The following is a 12,963-nucleotide window of genomic DNA, read 5'->3' on the forward strand; positions in this document are numbered from 1 at the left end:
TTTTTGTCTCTATAATTTTTAATGTGTATGTGTTTGCGTTTACATTCATGAATTCCTTGTGAATGCCTGTGTTTGATTAGGAATCGTTCATGAGGCAATAACTATTCATGCTTGTATGGAAATCATACATTCACTGACTTGATGACCACGGCTTTCTAAAGAGGAAAAGTCTCTTTTTATGGTTCACAAATTGTCCAGTATTTGTCTGTAGATGACGAATGTAGCGTGTGAACAATAAAAAGAACTTTTCCTAAATGGCATGTCTAGTAGTAAATGTTTCTTTGTTATTTTCTTTTCTATCATCGTTTTTAAACAGGAATTTTGTAATTTTTAAATAGGAATAAACTCACCAAAACATATTAAATTAAAAGAAATTGATGGAAATACCTGATTTTATTATAAAAAACATGTTAAGCAGGATATGATCCTTTGCAGTATATTTTTATGTGTATTTCAAAATAGCTCATCGTTATAGCTCACCATAAAAAATGATGGACGAAAGAGAAGATTTGGTTGAAGATCTCCTCACTGAGTATGCCGTACAGCTTAGCATTCAAGAATCAAATGGGGCCAAACCACCAGTGTCTTCCAGCTATAATGACAGGTACTGTCAATTCAGTATGTGTTAGAGATTATGCCATATTTTAAGTGTTTTGAGACATCAATATTTAGAGCCTTATATCATGCTTAAAACGGTTCTTAGTTTGACTATTATGCCTCTTTCTCAGTGAAGCTCTGTCTGAAGCAATGATTGAAAAGAGTAAACAAAATAGAAATGTTGATTTTGTTTTTCTCAAACATTTCTAAACCCTCAAATTTGAAGGCAATAAATTTGGATTTGTTAGTAATCTATCTGCTCTGTATCGTAACAGTGTCCCACTCTTTCCCTGCACACTCAGATACATAATTGTATGAGAAAAATCCAAACCGGAACAACAATGACAAAAAACCCACAGGGGTGTTCCAGCAAGGGTTCATACGTGACATTAATGTTATGGTTAAGAGTGGTTCCTGTGATTAGGAAATGTAGGGCTCAGCTGAGCTACGTGGGGTGATGAGAGCTTAGGGAGATGAGATTCACTTGGCTAAACTAATACTTCCCTTAGCTTTTCAGGCCATTTACCTTCTTATGAAAAATGTATGTGTGAAACAAAGCTAAACTTTGTCTTAATAGTAAATTCTTTGGCAATAATCCCATAAATACATTTTGTAGATTGCCCTGTCTAAAATGGAAAGATGTAGAACTCTAAGTCTTGGGGGCCTGTTAACTTTTCCTCGTTTCCTGTGGGATCTCATGAAGGTTTGGGTCCCCATGGGACTGGAATCTCCCTTTTCACTGAAGACTCTCAGCAGAGCCACTGGGTGCTCTTGTTATTTGGCCATTTTTAATTTTTTTTTTTTATTAAATCTGACCTATTTTTTAATATGCTTTTATCACCAAAATATCTCTAGGAACTAGCGGGCACCAGCATTTAACTTCCATCTCATGGAGGTTTAAATGATATTGTTAAAAACATTGCAACTCTTTTTCAGGGAAAATGGTATCATTGATATCGTCAAACTCTTCTTCATTAGTGAATATTGACATTCTGATGCCATCACATTATCATTCACTGTCTAAGGTTTCTGAATCTGAAGGGCTTATTTCTGTAGTGTGGGGCAAATACAGCTTTTTAGTCCACATCAGAATTCTTTACTAAATTAGGAGATTTATCAGGTCAGCCTGCAGCAGAAATTGCACCTAACTCAAGAACTTTGGGTACTCTGAAGGTCCACAATACAGGCATAACTTAGGAGGTCACAAGGCTCATCAAGATTGTAGTTGATGTATTCAACGGGAAGTTGGCTCAGATGAGAACCTAATGGAAAATATTGAATAAATAATATAATGCATCTACTTTTTGTTTATATTTTCTATTTTCTGCTCTTTTTTTGATAGTTTTGTACCACTTAGTGAGGAAAATAGGAAAATTGTAACATCCATAAAGCAAGGTAAAAATCCTAAAATAAAATAGTCCCTTTGCAAAACTGGGCTTCCCTTATATTATTTTTCCAACTGCATCTTGTTTATCTGTTGGATTTTTTTAAGGTCAAGTATTTGGGCTCCAAGAACTTGTGAAACAGAAATATGCTTTGGATGAAGCTGATGAAAGAGGGTGGTTTCCATTGCATGAGGCTGCAGCTCAGCCAATTCAGCAAATACTTGAAATCATTTTAGATGGTGAGTAAGGTAAAAATATCCCACAAGTTAAGGGGAGCAGCAAAGAAACGTAGAACAATAAGCAGCCATCCACAACAACAGGCTAGAACTGTTTACTAAAAAAAAGTATCATCAAATCCTTCATGGAGCATATTGCTTGTGTTGTATAAATACTCAGGCAAATCTTCTTTTTGGGAAAGTTGCATCAATTTACCAGCAAAGAACTTGGATGGTTTTTAACGTTTTGTTCAGAAACCTACAGACAGAGCAAGAATTACTGTTCAGTATTCAGTGTGTTTGGCAGTACTAGTTAGGTTAAGTTAAACATAATTACAAGTAATTTTCATAAAGACTTAGCATTTAAGGATTTCTGGTATATGTGTATGTGTTAACAGCCTTGTGCTTTAATTTTGCTTTATCTTTTCTCACTTTCTTACCTCTAGCATCTTATAAAACAATGTGGGAATACAAAACGTGCGATGGAGAAACACCATTAACTTTGGCAGCAAAAGCTGGCTTGGTGGAAAATGTACGAACGTTACTGGAAAAGGGTGTTTGGCCCAATACCACAAATGACAAAGGAGAAACTCCACTTCTTATTGGTAATTGCCTCCTCTCCCTGGGTTTAAGCAAAGTGAATGGCAGCACTTCCTCTCCGCTAAGTACTCACACGAGTAATCCTGTTGGCTTGTGTGGTTTAGGTGCTGGTCATCTTTTTAGATGAACTTAAATGCCCAGCACTTAGTGAAATGTGCCCAACATCCAGTTCAGCGCTTGTTATGCTTTTGGTGATCACTGAGCTGCTCTTACAGATGCTCCTTGTGCTTTAGGTGATTGCTGAGCTGCTCCTAAGAAAGTGAGACCTATTTTTTTTGTTCAAGGCACCTTCTTGGTGTCTTCAGATGTTGTAAAATGTTTACCAACCTGGTCCTATTTGCCCATCTTAAAGTACAAGTATGGTACAAGAATAAGCTGTTGCTTTAACTTGAATGTACTTTTTCTGGAGGTTATTGGAGATTTTTAGTTTTATTGGGTGGTTTCTTCAGAAGTAGGCAGGCATTTTCAATTTCAAAGTTTCCCATCTCATTTCCCTCCCCTCTTGCCCTGAAAATAAGCTTCAACTGCATTTGTAAGTAATACCCCAATCTAAAGAAAGGTTATTCCTTTGGAAGATTTTGTGGTATTGACAGACTTAAATGAGCTTTACTATACATGAGTAATTTAGCTATATTAGCTTCTAATTTCTGTCGAATGTCAAAACATCTCCATTCTTCTGAAGAGAATCAATCTGTGAAATTACTACAATATAATAAAATACAATATATAATACAATTATCAGTATTAAAATGTTCAGTTCTCTGAATTTTTGTTAACTTTCATCAGATGCAATTACCGTATTAACATTCTAAGGCCCTGAGGCATTTCTCGAGGGTTCCTCTGCAATGTCTTGCTTTGCATTGTTTCAGCTCTTTTCAATAATTGTAAGTCTGTGAAATTTTTAAGCTATTTTCAGCCTTTGCTTTTAATGAATCCTGCAAAGAGTTAACTAGACCTTATGATAAGGGTCTTTCCTCCTTATAATGCCAATTTATTTTCCTAAATATTTCTCTATACAAACTCCTAAAGGTTTGTCAGCTGTGTATTGTTTATGTGATGCTTTTTATGTTTTTGTGTCACTTAGTGCTGAAAATGTGGATGTAGATATTGTTGTGTGTCATACATTTCAATCTTAATCTCAGTGAAATAGAGGATCAGGTGCTTAACACTTAATAGATGATGCTTATGATTTAGTTACCTCTTTTAATTTTAAAGCTCTGGATTAAAGGGCTCCTCAGTACAAAGGTAAATGCTGAAGAAGTCTCCATCTAGTGGGATGATTTCTGCTTCCAGTTACATTTGGTAATACTCTACTTCAAAGCAATTGTGGATAATTATGAAGACTGTTGCTTCTTAAAAACCTTCTTACTTGTATAACGGGACATTCACAAAAGTTAAATTTGCTAACCCTATGACGCTGATCTCTCTCAGCTGCCCCACCAGTCAGTGGAGAGATCTGCTATTCCAAAGGGTAGTTCAGAAGTAAAATTAGACTCTTACTCAGGATCACTATTTTATATGTAAATAATTTGCAGGTGTGGTTAGCCATGAAAATTTCAAACCTGGAACCTCAAAAGGGCAGAACATGGCCTTTAAGTATGACAGATGTCAACTGTACTTTGGCTGACAACAACCACTGAGTACACACCAGGATTAGAGTTACCAGGTGACAAAGTCACAAGCAGAATTTTCTGGGGACACTGTAATGTTTGCACCAAATTTAGAAGGAAGGACCATATTCAAATATTATGTTATTTTTATTGTTGCTTTTCCTTGTGATACACCTGCCTCTGCTTTGTCGGAATTGAAGTGGTGTTGCTTTTGCCCTCCGTGCTCCAAACTGACATGTTTTCCAGCTTGTATTGGTTTACCTTGATTTCCCAAGCAGCTGACCAGTAAATTGGATTCCCAGATTTGTAGGACTGGAAATATTTTTAATTTCCTCATATCAGTACACAAGGAAAAGCTTTTCTAAACTTATTAGATGTCTTCAACTTTCAAGACAACATACCTGAAAATGTAATTGTATTATTTTCTTCCTTTTTTAAATATCTTACAGCTGTAAGAAGGGGCTCTTTTGAAATGGTATCCACTCTGATTAAACACAACTGCAGTATCCACCAGCCGTGTGTAAAACGTTGGTCAGCAATGCATGAAGCTGCAAAACAGGGACGTAAAGACATTGTTGCTCTTCTTCTGAAGAATGGTGGAAATGTGAACCTTAAGGATGGATATGGAGTAACACCATTGGGTGTTGCTGCTGAATATGGTCACTGTGAGGTGCTAGAACATCTTATTCATAAAGGTATGTAGTCAGGTAAAAGGGAAATACACATCTGCACTGGCATACATCTTCCCTGGTTGCTGAGGTATTTTAGGGTGATCATGGAAAAGGAAAGAAAGAGTAGTGATGAATGAGAAGATTTGGTTTCTTGGAAGGAAAGGAAGCATCTATGAGTGTTCCTGCTAGACTGGAGTGACGCTTACACATTTCCATAATGCATGTGAGAGGAGTGGCAGAGTTGATACCAATCCATTTCAATCAAGGAGGGACATACTGCTATACATGCCCTTCTTGCCCTTCTTTATTTCTCTTTACTCCACTCCCTCCCCTCCCTTTTTCCCTCCCTCCCTCCCCCCCTCCTTCCTTCCTTCTTTCTTTCTTTCCTTTCTCCCTCTCTCTCTCCCTCCCTCCCTCCCTCCCTCCTTTCCTCCCTTTCTTCCACAGAATTATATTGGTATTAATGAAATTAAGTATTTTTGAAATATGCCAGAATTTTGAAAATCCTCAGTTCTAACACTTACGGTCAAAGCAGACCCCACTCAGGTGAGCATTTGAACTTGTACAACTCTTGTTTTGCCTTTGAGTTTTAAATTTGCCACAAGACCTATTTCTTGTTTTAGTAAAGTTTTAACTTAAATACATCTGAAAATGAAGAGGAAAGTACTGTGGCCTTGTTTTTATGATTATCTGCAAATCACTTTGGATATAATTATAAACTCTGCATCCTCCTGCAAGGTGGAGATGTCCAGGCCTCAGCAGATGATGGTGCATCGATACTGTTTGAAGCAGCTGGAGGAGGTAATCCAGACTGCATAGCCCTTCTTTTGGAATATGGAGGAAGTGGCAACGTGCCTAATAAGGCAGGGCTGCTTCCCATACACAAAGCGGCTTATGAGGGGCATTACCTGTGAGTATGAGCTTGGACTTTACGTTTTCTTTAAGATACAGTGTGGCACAAGGTCACATTGAAGAAGACTCTGTGGTAAACTTGCAAACGTACAGATGATTTATATTTCAGAAATGCCTATGTTACATTAGTTTGAATTAACTTTGAAGTGTTTTTTACCATAAACAAAGCAAAATGTAAAACATGCTCCTTAGAACTAAGTGAAAACCACTGAAACAACTTAAACATGAAGTCCTATTTGACAGTGCTCAAAACTGGTGCTTCTGTGTTTGGATCTTCTTTTGTGAAGTGTCTAGCTGGTAATTTAGCATATATCTGGACGAGGGTCATTTTCTTCACACAAGGAAGCGATGCCTAACTAGTATTATTCACTGTTTTTTAGGGCCCTGAAGTATCTCATTCCAGTCACATCCCAACATGCAATCCAGAAAAGTGGGTTAAGCCCTGTTCACTCAGCAGCAGATGGCCAGAATTCTCAGTGTCTGGAGCTCCTCATTGAAAATGGTTTTGATGTCAATACTCTCTTGGCTGAACACATTTCAAATAGTTACGATGATGAAAGGAAAACTGCACTTTATTTTGCTGTTTCTAACAACGACATTCTTTGCACTGAAATATTGCTCAAAGCAGGGGCAAATCCAAACAAGGATCCTTTAAACTGTCTTCTTGTGGCAGTGAGAGCTGGCAACCATGAAATTGTAAGGCTGCTCCTATCTTATGGAGCAAACGTCAATTGCTACTTTATGTTGGTTAATGATACGCATTTCCCTAGTGCCATTCAGTATGCCTTGAATGATGAGGTGATGCTCAGGCTGTTGCTCAATCACGGATATAATGTGGAGATGTGTTTTGACTGTATGCATCAAGATATCTTTGGAAATTCTTTTGTGTGGTCAACTCCAGAGGAAGAGATTCTCCCCGGGTGGACTTCTTCTGTAATAAAGGATAATCCAGTAAATACATAACCTTCCTTCCTTCTCTTCACTTTGCTCTTTTCATTAGTCAGCTTTAAACATTCCAGATTATTGTGCAGAATTAAGATTAACATACTGGCAAAATCCACCTAAAAACACCCTAAAAATAAACCAGCCATTTTTCATTTTCTACTCTGAGATAGAAAAAATTAGGTACATGGAGTGGTTTTAGTTTGGGGTTTGTATATTGGAGATTTAGGAAGGATATTTTAAGAAATCATGAAGCAGGATCCTGGAATTTCTGTTCCTATCCTAACCAATAGAGTAGATGTGTTTCCAAAGATAGATGTATTGCTGTTGAACAAACAGTGCCACAAATTATAGCATTGTTATAATAATTATTGGTCTTCAGGCCTGTCCAGATGAATTAAGGGATCACAAAAGTTAAGCATGGAAGAAAATGGCTTTTAAAGTAACCTACCGAGGCATCAATTTATGACTGTTAAAGGTCATTGCTAATACTTTGTTTAAATTATCTTGTGTGATTGCTTTAAAATGTGTTATTTTGGCATTCCTCTGCACAGATTTTGAAATTATGACTCGATGTGTTTTCCCTTTCAGTTCTGTGACTTTATTGCTGTTCCTTGGTTGAAACATTTAGCAGGACAAGTGGTTCGTGTTTTTATAGATTACATGGATTATGTTCCTCTATGCACAAAAATTAAGTTTGTCTTAGAAACACAGAAAGAGTGGACAGAGATACGTCAGATATTGGGTAAATATCTAACTTCCAGTTAATGATGTTATGATTTTTTATAGGAGACTTTAATTGCTTATGTCAGGTCACATTCATCCAAAGTGTTTTAGCAGTCCAAATGTGTACTAGCTAAGAACCAGGTTTTGACTGTCATCCACTCCTCAGACTGAGACAGATCTTTACCTGTTACCACTGGTCATAAATTAGTTAATCGAACTGGAATATGGCAAACTTCCATTTGGTGAGAATTAATCTCATAAGGAATGTCACTGTTGTGTGGGAAGCCCTTTTAGTTAAGCAAGACCACTGAGGTATTTCTCAAACTCCTTATTAACCCATGGGACACCAGTCATTGCACAGCTATGCGATACAGCTTTTTTTATTGAGGTATATTGTTCACACTTCCATCCTTCTTTTTGCTCCCTTGATCTCTCAAGTCTATTAATCGTTCAAGGATTATCATAAGAGCATATTTTAGATCCCATTATGTTCAAGGTGGCAGGTGACAATGAGTGTGCCATGGCGATCGGTGTACCATCATTTCCTAACTCTGATTTACATGATAGACATCTAGAGTTGCCATTAATAATACTGTAATTGAATGATATTTCTTATGCATGCTTTACTTTTAAAGTACACATTAGCCGTGACCGCCCACCATTGGTGGCACCAGAGATAGGTTTCACCCACCTTAACTTAAAAAAATCTGTTGGGGAATGTATTGAATGTTCTCTTTGCATGAATTAATTTTATTTGACTCTTGATTTTTTTAATTTCAAATAGAATTTGATTTAACATCAGCTGTTAAAATATTTAGGTTTAAAACTGGTACCCTGTATTTAATTTTGCTTCAGTATTTTACACTGGCATGCAGAGGAACTCCTTTCTGTTAGTGTCACTGGAACATCCAAATAATTTAGTAACTTATTATTTGGTAACTCTTCACTGCTGATATTTCAATTACGGTGAAAGTTTTTGTTATGCTCAGGAAGGCTAAATTAAACTGAGCTCTTTGACTGATGTAAATTCTGATAAGTATTTGTTTAGAAGACTCAGCAGGCCCAAGCATGGTAAGGTCTGGTCCTGGTGCCTTATTGATCCAGCAGAAATGGAAGGTGCCATGGCTGGCCTCAACATGCAATTTTTAAAAGGTGCACCTAGGGAAAGAAGAGATCGTTTATCAGTTGCCATTGATTATGCTTAAAAAAGTCCTGCTTTAGGTGGTCAAACAGGTGCTTTGGAGACAGTGTGCGTATTTCCAAAAGTGAGACAATAATATTAAGCAGATATCTGACAGAAGTTTGATTAATATCGGCATTGTGTATCATCACAATTCTGAAGTGAAAAGAATGGTATTTTATTCAGAAGTGGCAAAATAATAATGCCCCAAGGTAATAGATTTTGATATTAATTTTATTAGAGCATGTTTTGAGATTGTGAACTGGCTTACAATCATTGTTAATGGCATTGATTTTTCCACCATTTCTCTCTCACTATTATTTTTAGATAATCCTCGCCCATTGAAACATCTGTGTCGTCTGAAAATACGTAAACTCTTGGGGTTAAGGAGACTCCAGAAACTGTCATCCATGAAGAAGTTTCCGCTTCCACCAGTTCTCAAGAACTATATCCTATATAAAGAATATGATCTGTATGGAAAAGGGATACATTTAGAATAGTTTTTAAAAATAACTGTGTACAGTCTGTAATTTGACTCATTTCCCCACTATTTTTTACTAGCTAAAGAGCTGCTTGGTGTTTCATCTACATTCACAACATTCTGATATTTGTTACTAGTTCTTTTATGGGAACAAATTTTTCTTCAAAACTAGTACATTAAAGCTCATGTTTTAACACAACATTGTACTATCCAAATATAGGCTAAAATCAGAATAAGGATGCTGTAATAATTATGTAGAACAGTACACTCTAAATGGGAATTCAGATGAATAAAGGATAAAAGAAGAATTTTCATGATGGACTTCCCAATGAAGATGATAAATACAATTGCTGCTCTCCGTTTATGGCACTAGTTTATCTGTAAAAGAAAATAAGTGTCAAATTTAGCTTGGCAAAGAAAATTAAACCACTAAATGCATTTCTCTGTCATGTAATTGGCCTGAAATGTAGCACATTTTGTACTTTGAAGATCATGGGCCTATTGCAAAGTTCTCCAAACACTTAGAAGATTCTTTTCAGCTATTTTTGCAAAGTGTTTGCTCCCAGGTACGACTGCTGTGTGTGCCAGTACTACATGTTTCAAGGCTTGGCAAAATTTGAGGGGCTTTAAGTAGGCTGTTTTAAAGAAAGAGTAGATTTTGATGGACAAACAAACCAGGAAATCGAGCAGTATATCCCCTTGGTTGAGAAATGTTGCAATATCATGACTTTAATTATGGTTCTTGCAGAGTTTTGGCAGATCACGTCTCGACCAGACTAAACAACGCCCTCAGTCATGCTGTGATGCACTTGGCAGTATGCTTCTGCACGTCTAGAGAAAAACACATCTGATTAAATATTCGTTGAATTATTCGATTAAAAGTGGATTGCACTTACTCCCTTTGCTGTTCTACAATCCCTTCCATCTTGGGGGAAAAAAAAGAAAAAAGAATGCAAACCCCCTAAACTAAGAAAAGATTTCAGTTGGTGGATGTCAGGATTACTTAGTGCAGAGTCAGAGTTTAGCTAAACATGGAATTTAAGAGATATGCTGGTTATCACACACATACACACACTCAGGCAAACCAAAGGTCAGCTCAAGCATCCGTCTGCCCTGCTCCCTACACTGGCTCTCCCTGTTCTTCAGAACTTCTCCTTATTTGCCAGATGTCATATATAACTTATTAACACCTCAGCCAGAGATGTAAATTCCACTTCCAAAGGCAGCTATATCAGTCCTTTGTGAGTCTGTCCTTCCTCACAACAGATTTACAGGAGCAAATGGAAAGAGTGAAAATTGCTGGTCCGGGACATGTAGAAGGTTGAACAGAAGGCTTAATTGCTGCTTCTGCTCTCACTAGGACTACTATTCATCTGGCTTTCCAAGACCTGTCCTCTGTTTATTTGCCAGAAATTTTGACCAGGATGAAAAAGAAGAATTTGGTCACTTGTGAAGAATTTCTTGGGTATCCGGCACCTGGGCCAGGCCCGTGACAGGAGGATGCCCCGGGTGACTGGTGACTCCAGGCATGGCCTGAGCACAGAGTGCCCAATGAACCCAACGTGGCTGTCTGCAGTCAAGGCTCCGCTGGCCAATACATCCTGGACATACCAGGCTAAATGCATGTATGCTGGGTAACCTATAAACTGATATTTCAGTGTGGGAATTCCTAAACAGGAATACGGGCTTAATAATAATAAGGCTTAAATAGCAGTAATTTTCATGAATACAGTGACCATAACACAAGAATCTGGGTAGCCACATATCTGATACAGTATACTGCAACCAGCAAAGGAAACATGATCAAATGGGGCTTTAGACAGGAGATTTTAAACCCTTTCTGTGGCTAGAGCCAAATTCCATTAGTAATTTTAGTTCATGGGCCAAGGTTTATATTTAGGACTTTATACACGCCTCAGGCAATAGTTACATTGCCTGTGGCATCAAAGTATTCAGCTCTAGGACAGAGCATTGCCCCAAGTGTTTAAAATATCATGAACTAGTCCTTAGAATATCATTAGGTAAGCTAAAAAGACATATTATTGTGTTTATCTTCTAAACAATACATCTGGGCCCTTTTTGTTGTTTGCTAGCCTGTTATAGAAGGTGGCCTAATCCTGTTTTAAACCTTTTCTGTCCTTCAACATTGAAGACTTTTCCCTGCCCCCCCGGATGCTAAAGGAAGTACAACATTATGAGAAAGCATCTTTAATGCTTCCAAGGCATCTGTGAACTGAATGGAGGCAGGAAGGACAAGACTTTGTTTTAAATGGAATATAAGGTGAGATAGACACAGAAAGGGAGCTGTTTACCCCCTGTCATGCTTATGGCACAGCTAGGAAATGAACACAAATCTTTCGATTCCCATGTTTTGCAGCCAGACCATTGAATACTACTTTTATGGAGTTGAGTACATGCTGGTGGTAGCAGGAAATGTAGCTGGTCCAGGACTGGTGGTTGTGTGAAAAGAGGCAAAGGCAGCAGCCCCAGCTGTAAGAAGAAATTGGTAGGAAAAAAACGACTCCTTTTTTCCCTGCTTGGACTGTGATTGAACCCTTGCAATGCTGGGATTTAATTTTCTCTGCTATTTGGGTGTGACTCATGGGGTGTTCCACCGCAACCCAATTCCATGGCATGTCCACCCCATGGACGATGTTGCCTAGAAGTAATTAAATGCCCTGGCATTGATTCAGGCATGTGCTGGGGTAGGGACTCCTATTGGTTTGGGGAAAATGTTTGAAAGCAGAGGTATCCTTTGGTCTCTGTTTCTCATAAAATCTGACACAAGCAGCTGCACCAGGCTGATGAGCTCTCCAAGGAGCCAGACATTCAACAGTGGTTACGTCAGCCTGTGCAGCACCAGCAAGATGGACTTTGTAGCTGTAAGTGTTTTCATAGCTCGGTGAAGGACCGAACCATAGCCATGAGTTCTGTATATGACCAGCTGTTCCCTGTAGGGACCATAATGTCTTGTGCCTTCCATGAAACTTCCATGCATGGCTACCATCTAATCTTGGGAGCTGGCACGGCAAATCCTTCTTCCAGGTATCAAGGGGGAAAAATTTTACTGTTTCACTGCAGCAGTCGGTGTTCTGGCTTGGGCTCTTTGTGCCTGAGCTGCCCTTTCTCAGGCTATTGCTGGTCGTACGGGAGTCATGCATGGAAAAACACAGTCACAAAGCCACGGACCCTTTTGTGTCTACCTTGCAGTAGGGCAAAGGGATTTTTTCTGACCCTTACTTGCGATAGAAAAAGGCTTCTAAAAATTCCAACTCCATTTATGGTTTGCATGGAGAAAAGTGGCATAAATTCATGAGAACTTATCTCTGTAGAAGAGGTCTCATCTCTTTTGCTTTTCCATCACTCCCTTTTTAACATGCACCTAATCAACAGTCTCTTGCCCTCACCTCTCTGTCTTCTGTGTAGCCAGCTTTGCCTCCCTGGTGTACTCTGCCTGCCAAATCAGTCCTTTTTTAGCCTCCACCCACTTTTTTTCCTCTGAGCCTTAGGATGTATAGATCTCCACTCAGGAAAATGGTATCAAGAAAAGTAATTCCAGCCAAAGTGATTTTCAGCCTTAATGGCCCTATTCTGGCTTGTTCTCTCCCTGACCTTTCCACTGGAAATTGTTTGTTTAGGCTGCA

General features: G+C 38.3%; 1 protein-coding gene across 1 annotated transcript; it reads left to right on the plus strand.

The window, feature by feature from the left end:
• Window positions 1-488: 488 nt before the first annotated feature.
• ASB15 (ankyrin repeat and SOCS box containing 15) lies at window positions 489-10,143 on the plus strand (the record flags this gene model as incomplete). The annotated part of the gene is made up of 9 exons (XM_082309150.1): window positions 489-604; window positions 1,940-1,992; window positions 2,090-2,221; window positions 2,644-2,802; window positions 4,857-5,102; window positions 5,817-5,988; window positions 6,371-6,941; window positions 7,524-7,677; window positions 9,166-10,143. The coding sequence occupies 9 exons, from the start codon at window positions 489-491 to the stop codon at window positions 9,336-9,338; spliced, it is 1,776 nt and encodes a 591-aa protein (XP_082165276.1). The 3' UTR covers window positions 9,339-10,143.
• Between the last annotated feature and the right edge of the window lie 2,820 nt (window positions 10,144-12,963).

This window comes from Platalea leucorodia (genome assembly GCF_965183815.1).
Source record: "Platalea leucorodia genome assembly, chromosome: 4".
In the NCBI taxonomy this organism is placed as follows: Eukaryota; Metazoa; Chordata; class Aves; order Pelecaniformes; family Threskiornithidae; genus Platalea; species Platalea leucorodia.